Here is a 24,854-nt window from a genome sequence, read left to right as displayed (position 1 = left end):
CCGTTATGTAGACAAGTTTGACCAACTCTGCCAAGAAAATGAGACGGGGTAAATTCTACCCGGTTATTCCCGTCTCTGTGGCGTCACACGGTTGACTGTCGGCCAAGAGCACCCAGCTCTTATAACAGAGGCTTCCAACTTCCAAGCCAATTCATCTCACCTCTACTAAGGGAAACACAACAGCAACTGTGCGCTACAGTAAATACATCAACTTACAGTTTGATGGAAAAGGTTGTTCTTGTTTTAAACCTAGAAATGTGGATGATGGAGAATCTTCCAAGATAGACACGGATGTTTCCTCTCCCCTTCATAGTCTGGGTCAGTGACTGTCTGCCTAACACTACCGTATGGTGATTATAGCACAGCATGGACAGACAGTCAGTCATATTACGTAAACTGCTGGTGCTACTGCTTGGCTGCACACACAGGAGCCGCAGACGCTCGCCAGACACACACGCTCGCCAGACACACACGCTCATCAGACACACACGCTCATCGTTTTTTGAATTTCCAATGCTCCCTGACTGTCTAGCCATTAGGCTAAGCCTATATGTCAACAGAGGTAATCAAGATACTTGTGAGCAGTCTTTCAGTCCTGCTAATTTCCCAGACAGACACAGAGACAGAGACAGAGACAGAGACAGAGACAGAGACAGAGACAGAGACAGAGACAGAGACAGAGACAGAGACAGAGACAGAGACAGACAGAGACAGAGACAGAGACAGAGACACAGAGACAGAGACAGAGACAGAGACAGAGACAGAGATAAAGACAGACAGAGACAGAAACAGACAGACAGACAGACAGACAGACAGACAGACAGACAGACAGACAGACAGGGGGCCATGGGAATGGCTGTCATAGTTATGACCCTACGAACCTTGCCCCCCCCCCCAGACAAAATAATAATGATCCCCTGAGGAATGCCAGCAGCTTCCCTCATGGCGGCATTATAACTCTAAACATTAAGGTTGGCCCTTGCCCTTTCGGCTGTTGCTTTAACCCAGTGAGCAGTAACACTTTGAATGCTTGGCAGGTGACATCACTGCGCCTGTAGCTATGGATTACCTCGGAAACCATGTAATGGCTCCGCTAATTAGCCTAGCACAAAGACACGGCAAAGCGCAGAAGATTGGGACGATTTACTATGTTTACGCCACATGTGGAGTGGCGTAAGGATATGAGCGACAGTTAAACAATCGTAATGTCTGTGAACCCGGCGGCTGCACCAACCATAATAACAGCCGATGCTGGGACAATAAACACCCACTTCAATCGTCATGACACAATGTAGTTAAGGTGCAGACATGAAAAAACACCAAACCTCTGCTTTGTTGAGTCTTTTATTTTATGGCTGGCCGTTCCTTCTAACCACAACTTGGGATGAGACACGTATCTCGCTTTCAAGGATCCAAACGCATCAACAAAGCCTTGAACAGTGTGTAATCATGACTTAACCCTCGTAGTGAATGAGACGTCGGATTTCTCACTGTAATATGCCTGGAAGGGAGCAAATGGACTGACGTCTGTCAATACTTTGTTTGGATGTCCTTTAAGACATGGGATTAGTTTTTATATATATATTATATTTGGGAGAAAGGCAGATGAGTGAGTTCGGGCACTGATGTTGGGCGATTAGGCCTGGCTCGCAGTCGGCGTTCCAATTAATCCAAAAGGTGTTCGATGGGGTTGAGGTCAGGGCTCTGTGCAGGCCAGTCAAGTTATTCCACACCGATCTCCACAAACAAAACATTTCTGTATGGACCTCGCTTTGTGCATGGGGGCATTGTCATGCTGAAACAGGAAAGGGCCTTCCCCAAACTGTTGCCACAAAGTTGGAAGCACAGAATCGTCTAGAATGTCATTGTATGCTGTAGCGTTAATATTTCCCTTCACTGGAACTAAGGGGCATAGCCTGAACCATGAAAAACAGCCCCAAACCATTATTCCTCCTCCACCAAAAGTTACAGTTGGCACTATACATTCGGGCAGGTAGCGTTCTCCTGGCATCTGCCAAACCCAGATTCATCCGTCGGACTGCCAGATGATGAAATGTGATTCATCACTCCAGAGAACACATTTCCACTGCTCCAGAGTCCAATGGCGGCGAGCTTTACACCACTTCAGTCTACGCTTGGCATTGCGCATGGTGATCTTAGGCTTGTGTGCAGTTTTTCGGCCATTAAAACCCATTTCATGAAGCTCCTGACTAACAGTTATTGTGCTGACGTTGCTTTTAGAGGTAGTTTGGAACTCGGTAGTGAGACGATTTTTACACGCTACACGCTTCAGCACCCAGCGGTCCCATTCTGTGAGCTTGTGTGGCCTACCACTTCCCGGCTGAACCGTTGTTGCTCCTAGACGTTTCCACTTCACAATAACAGCACTTACAGTTGACCGGGGAAGATCTAGCAGGGCAGAAATTTGACAAACTGACTTGTTGAAAAGGTGGCATCCTATGACGGTGTCACGTTGAAAGTCACTGAGCTCTTCAGTAACGCCATTCTACTGCCAATGTTTGTCTATGGAGATTTCATGGCTGTGTGCTCAATTTTATATATCTGTCAGCAACGGGTATGGCTGAAATAGCCGAATCCACTAATTTGAAGTGTTCTCCACATACTTCTGTATATACAGTCGTGGTCAAAAGTTTTGAGAATGACACAAGTATTGGTCTTCACAAAGTTTGCTGCGTCAGTGTTTTGAGATATTTTTGTCAGACGTTACTATGGTATACTGAAGTATAATTACAAGCATTCCATAAGTGTCAAAGGCTTTTATTGACAATTACATTAAGTTTATGCAAAGAGTCAATATTTTCAGTGTTCACCCTTCTTTTTCAAGACCTCTGCAATCCGCCCTGGCATGCTGTCAATTAACTTCTGGGCCACATCCTGACTGATGGCAGCCCATTCTTGCATAATCAATGCTTGGAGTTTGTCAGAATTTGTGGGGTTTTGTTTGTCTACCCGCCTCTTGAGGATTGACCACAAGTTCTCAATTGATTAAGGTCTGGCCATGGACCCAAAATTTCGATGTTTTGTTCCCCGAGCCACTTAGTTATCACTTTTGCCTTATGGCAAGGTGCTCCATCATGCTGGAAAAGGCATTGTTCGTCACCAAACTGTTCTTGGATGGTTGGGAGAAGTTGCTCTCGGAGGATGTGTTGGTACCATTCTTTATTCATGGCTGTGTTCTTAGGCAAAATTGTGAGTGAGCCTCCGGACAAGCTTTTTTCCAGATGTCCCGAACAATCGGAAAGGGGATTCATCAGAGAAAATGACTTTACCCCAGTCCTCAGCAGTCCAATCCCTGTACCTTTTGCAGAATATCAGTCTGTCCCTGATGTTTTTCCTGGAGAGAAACAGCTTCCTCGCTGCCCTTCTTGACACCAGGCCATCCTCCAAAAATCTTTGCCTCACTGTGCGTGCAGATGCACTCACACCTGCCTGCTGCCATTCCTGAGCAAGCTCTGCACTGGAGGTGCCCCGATCCCGCAGCTGAATCAACTTTAGAAGACGGTCCTGGCGCTTGCTGGACTTTCTTGGGCGCCCTGAAGCCATCTTCACAACAATTGAATCTCTCTCCTTGAAGTTCTTGATGATCCGATAAATGGTTGATTTAGGTGCAATCTTACTAGCAGCAATATCCTTGCCTGTGAAGCCCTTTTTGTGCAAAGCAATGATGACGGCACGTGTTTCCTTGCAGGTAACCATGGTTAACAGAGGAAGAACAATGATTTCAAGCACCACCCTCCTTTTAAAGCTTCCAGTCTGTTATTATTATCTATTTTTTTGTCATTTAGCAGACGCTCTTATCCAGAGTGAGTGCATACATTTTTCTAACAAAATCAGTATGACAGAGTGATCTCCAGCCTTGTCCTCGTCAACACTCTCACCTGTGTTAACGAGAGAATCACTGACATGATGTCAGCTGGTCCTTTTGTGGCAGGGCTGAAATGCAGTGGAAATGTTTTTGGGGGATTAAGTTCATTTTCATGGCAAAGAGGGACTTTGCAATTAATTGCAATTCATCTGATCACTCTTCATAACATTCTGGAATATATGAAAATTGCCATAATAAAAACTGAGGCAGCAGACTTTGTTAAAATTAATATCTGTGTAATTCTCAAAAATGTTGACCACGAGACTGTGGCTTTCGCGGGCTACCTGAGATGTGAAACAGATAGGAGCACTTTTTTTGGATACTTTTTTTCCGTTTGTGTGTGACGTCATTACGTCCAGCTGTTTTTATCGACACAAGATACAGTAGTTCACTGAAAACACAACGTAGCAGGCAATTGTCACATCTATTTTCAATGCAAACTTTCTAAATGTCAACAAAAAAATCTCTGGATAAGTGAATGGAAGCATAGCTAATGTCACGCTACTGACAGAGCAGTTGCTGAGCAACGCAGGACTACAAATGACTCACTTAGGAAAATCCACTAATTTATGTTTTTATTTAACTAGGCAAGTCAGTTAAGAACAAATTCTTATTTACAATGACGGCCTACACCGGCCAACCCGGACCAATTGTGCGCCGCCCTATGGGACTCCCAATCACTGCTGGTTGTGATACAGCCTGGAATCGAACCAGGGGGTCTGTAGTGACACCTCAAGCACTGAGATGCAGTGCCTTAGACCGCTGCGCCACTCAGGACCTGCTGCGACGAGGGCTTTACCTGAGTGATGAGAATGGAACCGGGACTGTTTTGTTCAACCACTGCGCGTTAACTTGTGTACTTGCATGTAAACTTAAACGTAATCATTCAGTTGAGCTTAATTGAACGTCTTCAGTACTGTGACACTATGCCTTAGAATGGATTGTAGTGATGTACATTAGAACAAGTAAACCTTCTTGTCCTACGTAGGGGGTGGGAGGATACTCACCACTTTACCACACAAACACCATGAAAATATATACAGTGTATTACGAATTAGCAAAATGTATGATATGTAAAAAATTCCAGTTTGTTGTTGCTAACGTTATCTAGGTGGCTAGGTGGTTAACGCTAACGTTAGCTAGCTGGCTAACGTTAGCTAGGATAGGGGTTAGGGGTTATGGTTAGGAGTTAGGCTAAAGGATTAAGGTTCGAGGAAGAGTTAGCTAAAAGGGTTAAGGTTAGGGTTAGGGGGAAGGGTTAGCTAACATGCTAAGTAATTGCAAAGTAGCTGAAAAGTTGTAAGTAGTTGCAAAGTTGCTAATTAGCTAAAATGCTTAAGTTGTCCGTGATGATATTCGAACACGCAACCTTTGGGTTGCTAGGTGTTCGCGCCGTTAGCTAGCTGGCTAACATTAGATATGCTAGGAGTTAGGGGTTAAGCTTAGGGTTAAATATGCACTGTAACGTAACAAAATGTGGAAAAAGTCAAGGGTCTGAATACTTTCCGAATGCACTGTATGCGAATTAAACTGTGCTATATACAGTAGTAGACTAGTTTGATTAAATGTAAAAGCATTGGTCTTTTACCTTTCCAAGCCCAGCTGTCGCACCGACTTCTCCCACGTTGAACCTGCAAAGAAGACAAAACATAGATGTCAAAATCCTCACTCAACAGAGTGGACCATTATTCAAAACTCTTGAGATGGACTCAAGATGGCGGCTGTCCAAATGGCATGCTTTCATGAAGCACTTTCTTTTATCCCGCAGAGCCTTCCCATCATTCAGTGTTGACAACCTGAGTGTTGATAACCTGAGCAACATTAGCATACACTGAAAAAAGTGTATGCTATCCATTTTGGACTGGATACACTTTCAATGGACGCACTGGGGTGCAATCACACTTCTGACACCAATGTGGCAGATCTTTTCAAATGATTCACGGATTACATACATGAAGAATTGAATCTTGAATCCAGTGGTTTCACATGCACATTGACCCTCATTATGACAGTAACACAGATCTAAACCAAATGTTAGTGAAGGTGAACCACACAAACACAAACACACACACAGGGGCGGCCATGCACCCCGACAGCATCTTTGAACGCACTCCGCCTCACAGTAAACTGTCATACTCTGTGACTCACACGACTCACGCAATTGGCAGACGATTCCTTCTCCTCTCTTCCCGTTTCCTCCCTCTTTTTTTGACTTTAGACCGAGTGTGTTTAGGACTGTGTTTAGGACTGTGTTTAGGAGTGTGTTTAGGAGTGTGTTTAGGACTGTATTTAGGAGTGTGTTTAGGACTGTGTTTAGGACTGTGTTTAGGACATGCAACTCTGCTGTACGTTGATTTAACGATGCAGGCAAAACAAACTACTTTTTTATTTTCTTGAAAGGTTTTGGGCTCATTGGCTTTTTGTTTACAGGGACATTTCCATGTATGCGGAGGGCCCCCTCCGGGTGAGAGAGTTGGGATTTGTCTTACTGCTAGTGCCAACTCCCAACTCACTGCCCCCAACCCCCTTATCCTCCCAGCTGATCTGAGGATAGTTACCCTAATGACAGATCAATGAGTCAGTGCTAATTAGCTCTGTCATTAGCTCATTAACTGCCTGGCTATAGGCCCTCCTCGGATGAGAAGACATGTTCACGACTGAGATGGCTGATCATGAAAACTACCTGTTTAAAAAAAGGAATTTAACTGCAGTAGCTACTATATGCTGAGGGAGTCCTTTCAGTACTTAAGTTGAATTCATTCAACTTTATCAACAATACATTTCTCAGTAATACTTTACCTTAAGTTGCCCTTATACTTATATAACTACACTTGAGTGCAAACCGTATTCTGGCTTTTTAATGTGGTTTTGGAGCAGTGGCTTCTTCCTTGCTGAGCGGCCTTTCAGGTTATGTCAATATAGGACTTGTTTTACTGTGGATATAGATACTTTTGTACCTGTTTCCTCCAGCATCTTCACAAGGTCCTTTGCTGTTGTTCTGGGATTGATTTGCACTTTTCCCACCAAAGTACGTTCATCTCTAGGAGACAGAACGCGTCTCCTATCTGAGCGGTATGAAGGCTGCGTGGTCCCATGGTGTTTATACTTGCGTACTATTGTTTGTACAGATGAACGTGGTACCTTCAGGCTTTTGGAAAATGCTCCCAAGGATGAACCAGACCTGTGGAGGTCTACAATTTTTTTTCTGAGGTCTTGGCCTATTTCTTTTCATTTTCCCATGATGTCAAGCAAAGAGGCACTGAGTTTGAATGTAGGCCTTGAAATACATCCACAGGTACACCTCCAATTGACTCAAATGATGTCAATTAGCCTATCAGAAGCTTCTAAAGCCATGACATCATTTTCTGGAATTTTCCAAGCTGTTTAAAGGCACAGTCAACATAGTGTATGAAAACTTCTGACCCATTGGAATTGTGATACAGTGAATTATAAGTGAAATAATCTGTCTGTAAACAATTGTTGGAAAAATTACTTGTGTCATGCGCAAAGTAGATGTCCTAACTGACTTGCCAAAACTATAGTTTGTTAAAAATAAATTTGTGGAGTGGTTGAAAAACAAGTTTTAATGACTCCAACCTAAGTGTATGTAAACTTCCGACTGTAGACTTGAAATCACTGGCCACTTTAATAATGGAACACCAGTCACTTTAATAATGTTGACATATTTTTGCTTAACTCATCTCATATGTAAATTACATACTGTATTCTATTCTACTGTATTTTAGTCTATGCACTCCGACATTGCTCGTCCTAATATTTATATATTTCTTAATTACATTCTTTTACTTTTAGATTTGTGTGTATTGTGTGTATTGTTGTGAATTGTTAGATATTACTGCACTGTTGGAGCTAGAAACACAAGCATTTCGCTACACCCGCAATAACATCTGCTAAACGTGTATGTGACCAATGCAATTTTAATTTATTTTATTTGAATTCAGTAAAATCTTTTAAATTGTTGCACGTTGCATTTATATTTTTGTTCAGTATACATGTTTATCTCTGTGATGGATACAGCACCTGTGCTATGGCGATTGGTGAAGTATACTCCGAGTAATGTACTGTATGTGTTGCTATTGGCTGCAAGACAGCGAACTATGCAATGTTCCTCTAATGATTCCCCATTATATTGTTCCCATGGCTAAGCCAATAAAGAGGAGGGGGCGTTTGTTTACGTCAGTTTCTCGCTTACATCATGTGCACCTTCTCTCCCTGCTTTCCTCCTTCACTCCCCACCACCCCAATATTTTAAGGGTATAATACATCCTGGACATTGTCTATGAGTGAAGGCTACAACCACAACGTTCTGCAATGATGAAGTGCGGCCAAACCAAGCTCATACATCCATGTGAATTTATTCTCGCATTAATACAATATTACGGACCCAGATCTATGCCGGGGCATGGTAAAATGTAATGCGTGTTTGATGAGCTGTTTTTCTAACTATGATGCATGGAGGTTTTCTGACTCAGCTGACGTAAAGAGTCCAGGTTTTCAACGTCTAAAAAACTCCAGCCATCACAGGAGTCGTGTGGAGTGGCGCCTCACGTTGCTTTAGATTTGTGTGTTAATATTTCTGGATGCTTATAGTAGGTTCAGTAAATTGATTCGGGCCTGACAGAATAATGTACTTGTTCATTAAAGTGGTAAATGACCCCATGTAGAAGAATGTCTCAGAGCGCAACAAGTGAAAAAACTGGGCTGACAGGAGTAGGCCAACTTTGGATTTACAATATGAAATGATAAAAAAAGTAACTTACAATGCTCTGGTAAAAATAAACTCTACATTTGGCTCAAAATGTTTGTCTCTGAAAAGATAAGCAGAATTTTAGTCCCTCTATCTCCACAAGGAATAAGCCTATTGACAGACTAATGTATCCCTTGTTATTCAAAGGTCTCCAAACCAACAGGTGTTATTTTGCATTCTCTCTAGTTGCAGCTACAGTTACAGCATAGTGTACATATTACACGAAAGAGAGAGAGAGAGAAAGAGAGGAGAAAGCGTGAGAAAGAGGGGGAGAGAGAGAGAGTCTTTGTGGACCATTGTTGTGACTACAACAGCTGTTTAGCCGCTCCCTGCTGATGGGTGCAGTGGCTCAGGGAATCAGGGCAATAATGTGGTGGCACGTAATAACACAGTGGCGTAAGTTCCAGGGCTGCAATGGAGCGCAGAGAATAAACCGATACAACCCCCAGCGTAAACACACACACACACAAAAATACACACACACAAAAAAATATACACAAACACAAAAATACACCCACCCGCCACCATTCCGCTCATTAGTGAAGAAACACCTAATTGAGTGCAGCTATAGTACTTAGTCATGGCACCAGTGCTGAAATACATAATTGTGGTATCATATGGATTTCTCACCCTGTTGAAATGAAAACAATCTGTTACTTTTGTTATAAACGGTAGCCACTAAAATATACCAGCCATGTCCATACCATGCCTCATACTATAGCTTTGCTGGAAACATGGTCCACACACCACGACAGCACCTCTTCCCCCACAGCAGGCTCCAAAAATTTGGCATGGGCCCTCAGAACCTCAAAAGGTTCCACAGCTGCACCATCAAGAGCATCTTGACTGGCTGCATCACCACTTGGCATGGCAACAGCACCGCCCTCAACCGCAAAGCACTACAGAGGGTGGTGCGGACGGCCCAGTACATCCCTGGGGTCGAGCTCCCTGCCATCCAGGACCTCTATATCAGGCATTGTCAGAGGAAGGCCCGAAAAATTGCAAAAGACTCCAGCCACCCAAGCCATAGACTGTTCACTCTGCTACCGTCCGGCAAACGGTACCGTAGCACCGCACTCGGACCAACAGGCTCTGAGACAGCTTCTACCCCCAAGCCATGAGACTGCTAAATAGCTATGACTGCTAAATAATACAGCCCTTTTAGTACATAGTCCCCCCATTTTAAGGGACCAAAAGTATTGGGACAAATTCACTTATATCTGTATTAAAGTTGTAAAAAGTATTTGGTCCCATATTCCTATAGCACGCAATGATTACATCAAGCTTGTGACTGTACAAACTTGTTGGAGGCATTTGCTGTTTGTTTTGGTTGTGTTTCAGATTATTTTGTGCCCAATAGAAATGAATAGTAAATAATGTATTGTGCTATTTTGGAGTCACTTTTATTGTAAATAAACGTTAATGTAAACTGTATCTGCATTGACCCTATCTTGCTGTCACGTTCGTTTACAGACGGGACGGACCAAGGCGCAGCGTGATATGCATACATGTTTATTTATACTGAATAAACACCACGACAAAACAACAAATGAAACGAAACGTGAAGTCCAAGGTAGACAAACAACATACCTCACACGGAACAAGATCCCACAACCCACTAGTGCCAATAGGCTGCCTAAGTATGGTCCCCAATCAGAGACAACGAGCTACAGCTGCCTCTGATTGGGAACCACACCGGCCAACATAGATCTACACGATCTAGATCTAAACATAGAAAATGCAACATAGAACATACCACACAGAAAATACACACCCTGACTCAACAAATACGAGTCCCCAGAGTCAGGGCGTGACAATACCCCCCCCCCCAAAGGTGCGGACTCCGACCGCACAACATAAACATAACACGGTAGGGCCCGGGTGGTCATTCCGCCTCGGAGGCGGATCCGGCTCAGGGCGTGACGACCACTTACTCTCCGCCTCCCTGTTGCGCCCCTGGTCTGGTCTGGACCTCGGCGCGCTGCTTCCCCTCTCCTTCCTCCTACGAAGTACCAAGCCCTGTCTGGACCCTGGTGTGGGAGACCCCGAACCTGGAGAGGGGCTGACGTCTGGGTCTGGACTGTAACCGCTGACTGGAGCTGGATCAGGCACCGGTGGAGCGGACTGCTCTGGCTCCGGAGTGGAGCCGCTGACCGGAGCTGGACTGGACCCCGGTGGAGCGGATTGCTCTGGCTCCGGAGTGGAGCAGCTGACCGGAGCTGAACTGAGCACCGGTGTAGCGGACTGCTCTGGCTCCGGAGTGGAGCAGCTGACCGGTGCCGGACCAGGCACCGGTGGAACAGGCACAGGCCGTGCCGGACTGGACACACACACCACTGGCTTGGTGCAGGGAGCAGGAACGGGCCGGACCGGGCTGGCGACGCGCACCACTGGCTTGGTGCGGGGAGCAGGAACGGGCCGTACCGAACTGGCGACGCGCACCACTGGCCTGGTGCGGGGAGCAGGAACAGGCCGGGCCGGGCTGGCGACGCGCACCACTGGCTTGGTGCGAGGGGCAAGAACGGGTCGGGCCGTACTGGGAACACGCACCACTGACTTAGTGCAGGAAGTAGGAACGGGCCGGACCGGACTGGCGACACGCACCACTTGCTTGGTGCGAGGAGTGGGACTGGGTTCCTTTATTAACCCCCGCTCCTTCTGCTGCCTAACCAGCTCCTCTCGCCGTGCCTCTACACTTTCCTTCTCCCTTATAGCCTCCTGTAGCGCCTCCCTCTGACCGAATAGCCCCCGTAACATGGTGGCCTCCTCTCCTAACCTACAGACCCGCCCTTTAACGGCCTCCTGCTGCCTCGTCGTCCACACCGTGTGCCCCCCCCACAAAATTGTCTTGGGGTTGCCTCTCGGGTCTCCGTCGTCGGCACTGTTGGCGCCGTTTCTCCTCTCTATACCGGGCCTCCACTGTCTCATCCCAAGGACGGCGATCCATCCCTGCCTGAATCTCCTCCCAAGTCCAGGATCCCTTACCGTCCAGGATCTCCTCCCAGGTCCAGGCTGTCTGCTCCTGGACACCCTGCTTGGTCCTCGTTTGGTAGGATCTTCTGTCACGTTCGTTTATAGACGGGACGGACCAAGGCGCAGCGTGATATGCATACATGTTTATTTATACTGAATAAACACCACGACAAAACAACAAATGAAACGAAACATGAAGTCCAAGGTAGACAAACAACATACCTCACACGGAACAAGATCCCACAACCCACTAGTGCCAATAGGCTGCCTAAGTATGGTCCCCAATCAGAGACAACGAGCTACAGCTGCCTCTGATTGGGAACCACACCGGCCAACATAGATCTACACGATCTAGATCTAAACATAGAAAATGCAACATAGAACATACCACACAGAAAATACACACCCTGACTCAACAAATACGAGTCCCCAGAGTCAGGGCGTGACACTTGCACTGACATCATGCTCACTCACAAGACTATATACACGCACTATATACACAATCACTCACACACACTACACTGACGCTCTCACACAAAACCCACACACATCCACATACTGTACACTACATACGCACACACATTACACACATGCATACCGACCCAACACACACACACACACACACACACACACACACAAACAAACACACTCATCATATGCTGCTGATACTCTCTTCTCTATGCTTACTCTCATTATAATCTATCCTGATGCCCAGTCACTTTACCCTGCCTTTATGTACATATCTACCTCAAATACCTTATTATTATCTATCCTGATGCCCAGTCACTTTACCCTGGCTTTATGTAAATATCTACCTAAAATACCTTATTATTATCTATCCTGATGCCTAGTCACTTTACCCTGTCTTTATGTAAATATCTACCTCAAAAACCTTACCCATGCACAATGATCTGGTACCTGTTCTTCCTGTATATACTGTACCCCTGGACAGTGATCTGGTACTGGTACTTCCTGTATATACTGTACCCCTGGACAGTGATCTAGTACTGGTAGTTCCTGTATACACTGTACCCCTGGACAGTGATCTGGTACTGGTACTTCCTGTATATACTGTACCCCTGGACAGTAATCTGGTACTGGTACTTCCTGTATATACTGTACCCCTGGACAGTGATCTGGTACTGGTACTTCCTGTATATACTGTACCCCTGGGCAGTGATCTGGTACTGGTACTTCCTGTATACACTGTACCCCTGGACAGTGATCTGGTACTGGTACTTCCCCCTGGACAGTGATCTGGTACTGGTACTTCCTGTATACACTGTATCCCTGGACAGTGATCTGGTACTGGTACTTCCTGTATACACTGTAACCCTGGACAGTGATCTGGTACTGGTACTTCCTGTATACACTGTACCCCTGGACAGTGATCTGGTACTGGTACTTCCTGTATACACTGTACCCCTGGACAGTGATCTGGTACTGGTACTTCCTGTATAGACTGTACCCCTGGACAGTGATCTGGTACTGGTACTTCCTGTTTATAGCTCCATTCTTGTGTATTTTATTCCTCTCGTGTTACTATTTTACAAATATTTGTATTTATTTTTACTCTGCATTGTTGGGAAGGGCTCGTAAGCAAGCATTTCACGGTAAAGTCTACAACTGTTGTATTCGGCAAGTGACCAATAAAATGTGATTTGATTTGTTACCTTTTTTTTTTTTTATAACGATGTGTCTACCACTTAAATCATGGAATACATGAATCACCATTCATGACCATTATTTGTCCTCTTTGATCTCTGACTTTGTTTTTCTAAGGACAGTGCTTTGATATGTACACATTCAAATGCGGTAGTTCAATCCGTAGGGTGCCAATTAGACTAGTCTACACAGCAATCCGTCGACAAGAGCCCACATCTAGGCTATAGATCTGGTCTGGATATCACTGGGAGAGAAGCACTTCACTTAGACATGAGCAGTGTGGTGGATCAGCGAAGCCTCAGAAGTCCTAATTATAACATTTGTCTGTCAACACGGATACAACGACCCTGCCTAGATCACGCTACATACCTGGGTTAGCCTAACACTGATTACTGTACATAGTGAACTTAGTGCAGATTCACTGCTACTTCCCTTAGACTTTCTCTCTCTATCTCTCTATGATGTCGTGGTCACAGGAATGGTGGAATTCACCTGGGCATTAGGTCATAGCTCAAAGGAGGTAGTCAATAAAACGGGGAGAGTGAGGCCTCCAGTGTGTCCATACAAACAGCACATAAAAAGGAGAGAGGATAGGCTGCTAGGGAAGGAAACAAGGAAGGTAGGAAAGACACAAGGAAGCACAAAAGGACCCTCAAATAGAAACACCAAAACTCAGAGAAATCCTCACATTGCGACGTCTCAGGGAAGATAGGCGAAAAGCTGTGAGTGTTATTTGCAGTGTTCATTCGAGACAGCTTGTAACAGTACATTTTTACAGAATAACAAAGAGCAATTCAGAAACACCTGAGGTGAGCCATTTTAGATGCTGTCTGTGCTGCAGAGCACAATGTTTTCATATGGCTGAAAATTGGTTATTCTACAGATGATGACTGTTCGGGGAAAACATGGCCTAAAACAGCCTAAAAGTCTTGCTGAACAACATGGAAATCTACCAAACCAGACTCCTACAAGCCTGTACAATGCTTTGACAATGTAAACAAACTGCGGTTGAGACATCTTGTAAAAACCTGCAAACTACCATATCAATTCCTTTAAAGAAAACAGGGAAATACTTTCAGTTTTGTGGGATTCAATTGTAATTGCAGTCATGTTTTTTAGGGGGGAATATCAAAGACAGAGGTCCTCTGTGAATATTGAAGCTACAGTACTGAGAGCTAATTGCGTTTTTAGTTGAGGAACAGACGTTGAGTTTTAGTGTAGTTATGGCGGTAGAGGAGGACGTCAGACATGAAGGCCTCTTCCTTCCTGGAAGTCTCTTATTAATGACCTCATCTTAACCTCTACTTCTCTTATTCAACTGGAAACAGACGGACGGAGGTACACCTGGTAAACATGGCTGTTGCTCCCTCGCCGACTGACCAAGCACACATCCGAGGTTAGGCTAAGTCAGCAGAGGGACAAATCGAGGGGCCCACTCAAAGCAAGGCTAAGGCCGCTTAGTCGATGATTTGAAACAAGATCTTTTTGCAAGATTTCACTATATAACATGCCATTTAGCAGACGCTTTTATCCAAAGCGACTTACAGTCATGCGTGCATACATTTTGTGTATGGGTGGTCCCGGGGATCGAACCCACTACCTTGGCTACAGAGGACCACGCACTTTTCTTCTCTGGTTATAAGCCGGTCTGAAGCTCTGACAGAGATGCTTTTCACCTCCCACACAGCGTACTGTGAGACACGTCTACAACGCTTTTATTGGGTTTGACACTTTGTTTACATTAACGCTAACCAATAACGTAGCTAGTGGAAGCTGAAAGTTGTCAGGACCCCATCCTCTCCTTTGTCCGTGCTGCTGTCTGCATCCCTCTGAAATGTGGCTCATGGTGCCATGGTGTGATGTATTTTTTAAGTGAATTGGGCTGCACATCCTGGGGAAGATTATTCTTACCGCAGGACACGCAGGGCTATTAATGACAAACACAAAAAAACCAAAACAGCAGTCACGTTTTGGACGTTTTGTCATTTTTGCTGGCAGCTCTTGAATGTGGTGATAGATGAAAAAGTATTGTTGCTGGTGTCCCGACAAGCCCAATGAAGCTCACACACACGCTGCCTACTACACTCCAAGGGTCAATATCTACTACAATTTCTTATAGTAATTTCTAATAGTCAAGTTTACTAGTAATGAAGAGTAAGATGCACATACAAAAAGTAGGTTTCTGGAGTGTTTCAAATATTAACTTATTGATATCAATTTAACCGACCCCACATTTTGTCTGTCTCTTTTCTCAAGGGACGTTTTACTATAGGTCTACTAGAAATGTATTAACTGGGTGCATCGCGCCACTTTTGACTTACCTCACATTACAAGGGCAGTTCAACTGTAGACTACACTATCTCAGATGAAGTCCCAGTCTCTCTTCACATAGCAGTCCCCTCTCTCTCTCTCTCTCTCTCTCTCTCTCTCTCTCTCGCCACAACACTCTCTTTTAGCAGCCAGGCTCATTTTTCATCCCCCTTTCATCTCTGACCTCACCTCGGGTTGCCTCCACAGAAGGGCTACTTGTTTTCGCTCCCTCTCTCACTCCTTCACTCTGCGCTCTGAGCCCCCCCCCCCCCCACCCCCCACCGGCAGCATTTGCAGCGAGCATATTTTATACGGTGGAGATTTTTTCCCTGCCAACAGAGAGGGAGGCAGGGAGATGTCATTTTTGTGCACGGCCAACAAATGCACCAAGCTCACGTCGTGGATGCAGTGAGGATACAGTGGTGACTGGCCACCCCTCCCCCTTCAAGCCCTTACAGTACCGTACACACACCACCATGACACACTCCAAGGCCACTTGGACCTGGGGGAAATATAGAAACAAAGGAAATGGTGTTGACTGTTGGACAATCAGATAACCTTCCCTGTGTGAAGGAGTGCTTCTTGTTTGGGCTTGGCTTCCCCCTTAGCTAGCGCTGTGATGTCATAGCTGCTGGTCAACAAAGTGCACTGCAATGACCCGCTCACCAGTGAATGCTGCTAACAGGGATACTCAACATAATACAGTGCATCAAATGCTGTCAGATGTGAAAGTTCATACGGGCATAGCTCACATCAGTTTGCTCAATTGAAATCCTAGGCTGCAATTCAACCAAACCCGCACTGGGGTAAACTTGGATTGCAATAACACATATTACAGAGCCAAACAAAAGCCCAAAAATTATGTAATAATTTTGACAAGATCTAATTCAACTCCCCTTTCCGCAGTGCAAGATTAGCAAAGTGTGAATTTGATGGACGCTGCCTCCCTTGCAACTCAATCCAGCACAGTACATCCCCAACCAACCAGGCTCATTGTACTGCAAGGTTCTCCTGTCAGCAGTAAACAGATGTGAGATCCTGTGACACAATTTGAAATAGTAGACTCTAGTCTACTGCTATGAATAGAAAGTCAGAAAGCAATAAAAGTAGGAATGCTGATTCCCATGATAAACACACTTTATTTTAAAGTCCACATTACCAACAAACTATCATGGTCCAAACACACCAAGACAGTCGTGAAGAGGGCACAACAAAGCCTATTCCCCCCTCAGGAGACTGAAAAGATTTGGCATGGGTCCTCAGATCCTCAAAAAGTTATACAGCTACACCATCGAGAGCATCCTGACTGGTTGCATCACCACCTGGTATGGCAACTGCTCTGCCTCCGACCGCAAGGCACTACAGAGGGTAGTGCATACGGCCCAGTACATCACTGGGGCCAAGCTTCCTGCCATCCAGGACCTCTATACCAGTCAGTGTCCTCAAAATTGTAAAAGACTCCAGCCACCCTAGTCATAGACTGTTCTCTCTGCTACCGCACGGCAAGCGGTACCGGAGCGCCAAGTCTAGGTCCAAAAGGCTTCTCAACAGTTTCTACCCCCAAGCCATAAGACTCCTGAACAGCTAATCATGGCTACCCAGACTATTTGCACTGGCCCCCCACCCCCACCCCATCTTTTTACGCTGCTGCTACTCTGTTAATTATTTATGCATAGTCACTTTAACTCTACCTACATGTACATATTACCTCAACTACCTCAACTAGCCGGTGCCCCCGCACATTGACTCTGCACCGGTACCCCCCTGTATATAGCCTCCCTACTGTTATTTTATTTTACTTCTGCTCTTTTTTTCTCAACGCTTTTTTGTTATTGTTGTTTTATTTTACTTTTTTATTAAAAAATAAATGCATTGTTGGTTAAGGGCTGTAAGTAAGCATTTCACGGTAATGTCTACACCTGTTGTTATCGGCGCATGTGGCAAATAACATTTGATTTCATTTGAATATAACATCACTGGTTCCCCTCACTATCTAGATACAGTAGAAAATAGACATTGGCAATGTTCTCTATAACATCTCTTTGTTTCAGTTGTTATACTGTTTGTACCACAGAATTAAAAACAGAATAAAAAATAACATTGGTGCTATTTAGAACCTAAAAGGATTCTTCAGCTGTCCCCATAGGAGAACCCTTTGAAGAACCCTTTTTGGTTCCAGGTAAATCCCTTTTGGTTCCAGGTAGAACTATTTTGTGGTCCATGTAGAGGGTTCTACGTGGAACCCAAAAGGGTTTTCCTATGGGGACAGCCGATTAACCGTTTTGGAACCCTTTGTTCTAAGAGTGCTGCATAGAATTAGAATGAGGCTATTACTAGAACAGACGTTCCAATTCAGGTCACAGTTGCTGTCCCTAGCTTGTTTGAACACAGTGTTCTTTACGGACACTACTTTATTACCACAGTGCTACAGTCTGTTGTAGGCTATTTCATGCTGAACGTCCTCCCTGAAAATGCACTGCAAGCCAAGTGCCGAATTTCCCTGAAATGGAACAGAACTGTCACTAGTGAGAGCAAAAACAATAACGAACGCCTGTAACTTAATATAAAGTCAATTTACCAGTACCATAACTCAAAAACGTCAACATGTCTAACTTTAGAAGCAGAGCTGAGTTAATAGTAAGTGTGCTCTGGTCACACAATGGTCAAATGTAGCTACCAATTAGAGACCATGTCAATCATAATGATTCTGGTTAAGAAATCGAGGCCAACCAGCTACTGTGGAGGAGTGACACACCGCACACAAACAACCTCCCACATCTGTCTGACATGTGCCTGGGCCTACCACCGGCGCACCGTGCTCTGCTGGGGTTCCCATTGGTTCCCCTGGGCCCCAAACTTTGACCTTTGAGAGCCATGCCGAGGACCCTGGGAGACAGCCGCCACGTCTGGGGGCGTAGAGACTTGCATTCACTTCCCTGGTGTCCATCTTACAACGCCAACCACAGTAGAACACCCGCCCTGTCACGAAGGACCAATGTGGTCATGTACATTAGCTCTAACTAAAAGAATAAGAGAAATGTAAGCTGACATGAATCCAGCTGGAATCCAAATCATCCAATCATATAGGGATTCAGTCATGTTTCGTGTTGGAAGGAACAGTACATAAGGGATGGACAGCCAGGTCACCCGTGATACAAGTCAGTATTTGATGTGGAAACTGGCCACTAGGGGCAACAGTGAGCGTTATTACCTTCAATTTGGTTTTGGTTTTGCTAAGGCATAGTTGACGGGGATGGTGGATGGATGTAAGCATCTGCCTCTGATTACTAAGGTTGCAAGTTCAAATCTGGTGATAGAAAGTTGTTTTTGAGATTTTTGTTCAAGCCTATCCCAAACCTTAACCTTTACCTTAACCATTCTGAGTTAATGCCTAACCTTAAGATCTCTGAGTTAATGCCTAAATTTAACCCTAACCTTAAAAATTCTGAGTTAACCTTAAACACTCAAAATTTTATGTTTAAGAAATGTTGTGGAAATTCTTACACAGGGACACTCAAAGTCAATCTTAAATGAATTATTGTTTATTATCAGCATGCTGTGTATGTGTGTGTATTTTTGATAAATTCACTCCCATTAATAGAAGTATACCCTTTATTATGATGATAGTATTACCGTACTAATTGGATTGTACAACCCAGAATGAAGGGTTTGAAATGATGAAGTGTCTGGTTTCTTTCTGTGTTGATTTCCCTTACTTTAATAGCAGTATAGAATATTTTGATATAGAAGCTTAAATAAAAATACATTAAAATGTAATGATTATTATCACAAAAGTGATAAGAGGATGGAATGTGATGGACATTTTTAAGTTTGTGCTTTTTTAATAACCAATTTCTGTGTTCTATTTAACAGCATATTCAGGAATAGTACTTTCTCCTTTCATATCTCCATACCAAATCATTTTATAACGTTATAGATCATAAATGCCTACAGACATCCACACATAGATAACGTTACAGATCGAAAAACTCAGTTCACAGAACTGTTTGGGGTATCCATTCTTTCACGCTCTCAGGAATGGAATCCTCTTTCACACTAGAGCTAGTCCCCTGACAGCTCTCATTCACTCAGTAATTAATATTAATTAATATTAATCTTATTATCCAAATTTCAATCAGCTTATTATCCATATTTCAATGGATAAGTACACGTCGATCAGAAGCTCCACCGGGGCAGTCCCGTTAGTTCTCTTATATACAGACAAGTTATATTTGCATGATTTAGCTTATCCATCATTCATAATTAATTCATCATTAACATGTGACCGACCAATACTGGGTCATGCATGTGACAGACCAATACCTCACAAGGCTTCTTCTGCCAAATTGCAGGTACTGATAGTGAGGATTCATTCAATCTGTCACTTGCATGAACACAGAAATTGGTTATTAGAATAGCACAAACTTAAAAATGTCCATCAAAGAAACATGGATGAGCGTCTAATTCTGACGTGAGACTTTGAGAACTAGTTGGGGATGGAAGGGCCAGTACATAAGCGATGGGATGGAAGGGCCAGTACATAAGGGATGGAAGGGCCAGTACATAAGGGATGGGATGGAAGGGCTAGTACATAAGGGATGGAAGGGCCAGTACATAAGGGATGGAAGGGCCAGTACATAAGGGATGGGATGGAAGGGCTAGTACATAAGGGATGGAAGGGCCAGTACATAAGGGATGGAAGGGCCAGTACATAAGGGATGGAAGGGCCAGTATATAAGGGATGGAAGGGCCAGTACATAAGGGATGGAAGGGCCAGTATATAAGGGATGGAAGGGCCAGTACATAAGGGATGGAAGGGCCAGTATAAAAGGGATGGAAGGGCCAGTACATAAGGGATGGAAGGGCCAGTACATAAGGGATGGAAGGGCCAGTATATAAGGGATGGAAGGGCCAGTACATAAGGGATGGAAGGGCCAGTACATAAGGGATGGAAGGGCCAGTATAAAAGGGATGGAAGGGCCAGTACATAAGGGATGGAAGGGCCAGTACATAAGGGATGGAAGGGCCAGTATATAAGGGATGGAAGGGCCAGTATATAAGGGATGGAAGGGCCAGTACATAAGGGATGGAAGGGCCAGTACATAAGGGATGGAAGGGCCAGTATATAAGGGATGGAAGGGCCAGTATATAAGGGATGGAAGGGCCAGTATAAAAGGGATGGAAGGGCCAGTACATAAGGGATGGAAGGGCCAGTATATAAGGGATGGAAGGGCCAGTACATAAGGGATGGAAGGGCCAGTATATAAGGGATGGAAGGGAAGGTACATAAGGGATGGAAGGGCCAGTACATAAGGGATGGAAGGGAAGGGCCACTACATAAGGGATGGAAGGGCCAGGGCCCGGTTGCATAAAACAAGTGTTTCCCTTAAGGTTTTCCCTTAAGGAATAATTGTCCCTTACCTAAGGGAATTGTTTAAGGGCGTTACATAGAGCCACTCAAACATTTCCTTAGGTAAGGGCATAATGTCATTGTTCTATCTGTAGTTTTACGATAGTTTGAAGACATGTAAGGCAGTCTCTGGTTACCATGGAGATGACCTGATTCACTTAATGAACTTTTGGGAGATCACATAATAGAACTTCTACATTGAAGACAGGAGAAACAAATTGATTCAGAAGATAATAAACGACGTTTCTTGTAGTTACTTTTTCTCAACTTGTTTATATTACTTTCTAGTATGTCAAGCTGGCTAGCCATGGATTGTAGCTATAGTGTCCACTATTATTTAGCCAAGAGCACCATCTATTGTGTCCACTATTATTTACCCAAGAGCACCGTCTATAGTGTCCACTATTATTTACCCAAGAACACCGTCTATAGTGTCCACTATTATTTACCCAAGAGCACCGTCTATAGTGTCCACTATTATTTACCCAAGAACACCGTCTATAGTGTCCACTATTATTTAGCCAAGAGCACCGTCTATAGTGTCCACTATTATTTACCCAAGAACACCGTCTATAGTGTCCACTATTATTTACCCAAGAACACCGTCTATAGTGTCCACTATTATTTACCCAAGAGCACCGTCTATAGTGTCCACTATTATTTAGCCAAGAGCACCGTCTATAGTGTCCACTATTATTTAGCCAAGAGCACCGTCTATAGTGTCCACTATTATTTACCCAAGAACACCGTCTATAGTGTCCACTATTATTTACCCAAGAACACCGTCTATAGTGTCCACTATTATTTACCCAAGAACACCGTCTATAGTGTCCACTATTATTTACCCAAGAACACCGTCTATAGTGTCCACTATTATTTAGCCAAGAGCACCGTCTATAGTGTCCACTATTATTTAGCCAAGAGCACCGTCTATAGTGTCCACTATTATTTACCCAAGAACACCGTCTATAGTGTCCACTATTATTTACCCAAGAGCACCGTCTATAGTGTCCACTATTATTTACCCAAGAACACCGTCTATAGTGTCCACTATTATTTACCCAAGAACACCGTCTATAGTGTCCACTATTATTTACCCAAGAGCACCGTCTATAGTGTCCACTATTATTTACCCAAGAGCACCGTCTATAGTGTCCACTATTATTTACCCAAGAGCACCGTCTATAGTGTCCACCATTATTTCTGCTTATATTATCTGTTCATTGCATTCTGACTACAACTGACTCCTGCATCGCCGTAACTTTACACTGTATTATGTTTGGCAGCGTATTTTCATCAGTATTTTGGAATTGTCCCGGGGTATTTGAGAGAAAAAAAGTATGTTAACTCAGCCGTTTACAAGAGAACAGTATTGTCCTGTCTAGACTGAGGTTTACAGTTGATACATAATTCCAACCTTTCACCAAAAAACCATTTACACATCATACACAAAACTTGGTGAATCGCTGAAGTTCTTTGATCGATTGTTTTCGTTCAGTCTTCTGACATAACACTGTGCATGCTGACACTGGCATTTCAAGGGTTCTTCATGCAACTTGAAGACCCCGGCCATCATTTAAAACATTTTATGATTATACTCTACACGTGAGACAGACCACCTTCGCTCTGAATTTTCGGTGGGGGTTTGAATGCACTTCTGTCAGGGCAGCATGGGAGTGAGGGAGTTTTTTATTTTCATTATGCTTATCCCCATCTTGACTGCAGATGTTGTGGCTTATATTGCTACTCTGAGAGATTTGGGCCAGTGGTTTGCAGCAGCAGCAACAGTGGGGCCTGTGTTGGACCGGGTTTCAGGTTCTGGTCTGAACACCCTGGTGTCGGGCCAATGGGAAACCTGATCCAGGCGTGGACTGGGCTGTAACCTCCGCTCACCCCCACCCTGGAGCCCCAGCCGGCCCAGGTCCCACTCACTGGGGTGGCTGCTCACTCTACAGACTTCATCCCTCTTTTAGAGAGGTACTGCTCTATTCCAAGTACTGTATATCAATGTGGGCCATACAGTATACTTCATCTACATGTCAATCCATTGTGTGTGTGTGTGTGTGTGTGTGTGTGAAAGTGTGTGTACACTGAACCAAAATATAAATTCAACATGCAACAATTTCAAAGATTTTACAGAGTTACAGTTCATATAAAGAAATCAGTAAATTTAAACAAATTCATTAGGCCCTATTCTATGGATTTCACATGACTGGGAAGACAGATATACATCTGTTGAATGCAGCGTGACACATCTCCTTCGCATAGAGTTGATCAGGCTATTGATTGTGGCCTGAGGAATGTTGTCCCACTCCTCTTCAATGGCTGTGCAAAGTTGCTGGATATTGTTTGTGTCTGTAAGTGAGGTAGACATGACATCACACTGTAGTGGGAGTATAGCAGAGAAGATTGGTACTCACAGTTGAAGTTGGGTTCTATTTTATCACCTGCTAGCAGACTGATGATGGTAACCTGGTAGATGATGTGCAGAAGCAGGAAAGCCATACCGGTGAAGCACAGGGACTTAAGCAGGCACCCTGTGTGACCTGAAAGAGAGAAATTATCATCTAAGGTTTCTCAGATACTGAGGTCCAGTGCATACTTGAATAGCTTACACAACATCAGAGGGTCTGTCAAGTAAAATAGTAGTAGTGGTAACTACTTCCTAGTTGTGTTCTGGTTTTCCTGGTGATTAAAGAAATAAGACTATGAGACAAAAGTTAACATTTGTATTTCAACAATAACTTCATAACTGGTTTCACGTCATTAGTTAGGCCATACTTTAAAACAAAATGCATTTAACCAAATCATATTCGATACATGACAGAGCTATAAACTCTCACAACGAACTATTCATAGCCCAATGCTCCACCAACTGTAGGGTAACATTACAAACCCGTCATTACATTTTACATTTAAGACATTTAGCAGACGCTCTTATCCAGAGCGACTAGGGTTAAGTGCCTTGCTCAAGGGCACATCGACAGATTTTTCACCTAGTTGGCTCGGGGATTAGAACCAGCGACCTTTCGGTTACTGGCACTACGCTCTTAACCACTAAGCTACCTGCCGTCATTGACAGAGTGGAGACCCCACGGCCCAGTTACAGGGTTGCCAGTTCACGTAGCTTAACCTGTCTGGTCCCATCCTAATAGGCCTGCAGTAATCCACCTCCATTACTCCTAAGTACAGTACTGTATTACAGGTTTCCCTGCTGCCCAGGGCCAGTAATATCCCAGTGATATTTTTGGCAGCCCGGTGGCCATCCGTCATGTGTGGACCAACCTAAACACACGGTGACCTCTAAAGTCAAATGTGATGGATAAAACAGAGCTCAACACTTAGCGATGATTGGCCGGCTGTCTGGTTTGACGGCTGATTGGACGGGTTGCTTAGAGATGTTGATAGGAGTGATTAGGGGAGGATGCAGAGCATAGGTCTAGATGTCCTGTAGGGCAAAAGTATGGTAAAGCAGTGAGAAAGTGACCAAGAACAAACCACTGAATTGAAATGCTTCAGCTGGTTCAGTTGATTAGTACAGCATCTAACCAGGAAGCAGAAAAGCCCACTCCGTTCATGGCGGATCCAAACAAGACGTTGGCAGGGTTTCATCAAAACAAACAAGTACATGTAATATCCCTAACTATGGCTGCATAACTCTAAGCAAGGTATCAAATTAAGCTGACAAATTGGCAACTTCCATTTAGCTCAAACCCAGACAGGCAGTGAGATGCTGACACTAGCTCAAAGCGTGTGAGAGAGAGCTGAGAGCTCCCTAGGCGTGTGTCAGCCACTAACTGTACAGCTGTCAGGAGCCTGACACTGAGCAGGGGAACACTCCT

General features: G+C 44.3%; 1 protein-coding gene across 1 annotated transcript in view; it reads right to left on the bottom strand.

The window, feature by feature from the left end:
• The window catches only part of LOC121549424 (piezo-type mechanosensitive ion channel component 2-like), a 77,598-nt gene that overhangs the window by 37,836 nt on the left and 14,908 nt on the right, over window positions 1–24,854 (bottom strand). Inside the window, exons 2-3 of the mRNA XM_041861234.2 lie at window positions 23,433–23,558; window positions 5,475–5,517 (exon numbers count right to left, since the gene is read on the bottom strand). Of these exons, the coding sequence (XP_041717168.2) occupies window positions 5,475–5,517; window positions 23,433–23,558 (169 nt within the window). The remainder of the gene's footprint in view (window positions 1–5,474; window positions 5,518–23,432; window positions 23,559–24,854) is intronic.

The sequence above is a fragment of the Coregonus clupeaformis genome, chromosome 34, assembly GCF_020615455.1.
Source record: "Coregonus clupeaformis isolate EN_2021a chromosome 34, ASM2061545v1, whole genome shotgun sequence".
Taxonomy (NCBI): domain Eukaryota; kingdom Metazoa; phylum Chordata; class Actinopteri; order Salmoniformes; family Salmonidae; genus Coregonus; species Coregonus clupeaformis.
Note: the sequence above shows the minus strand (reverse complement) of the source record. Positions and strands in the feature narration are given on the sequence as shown.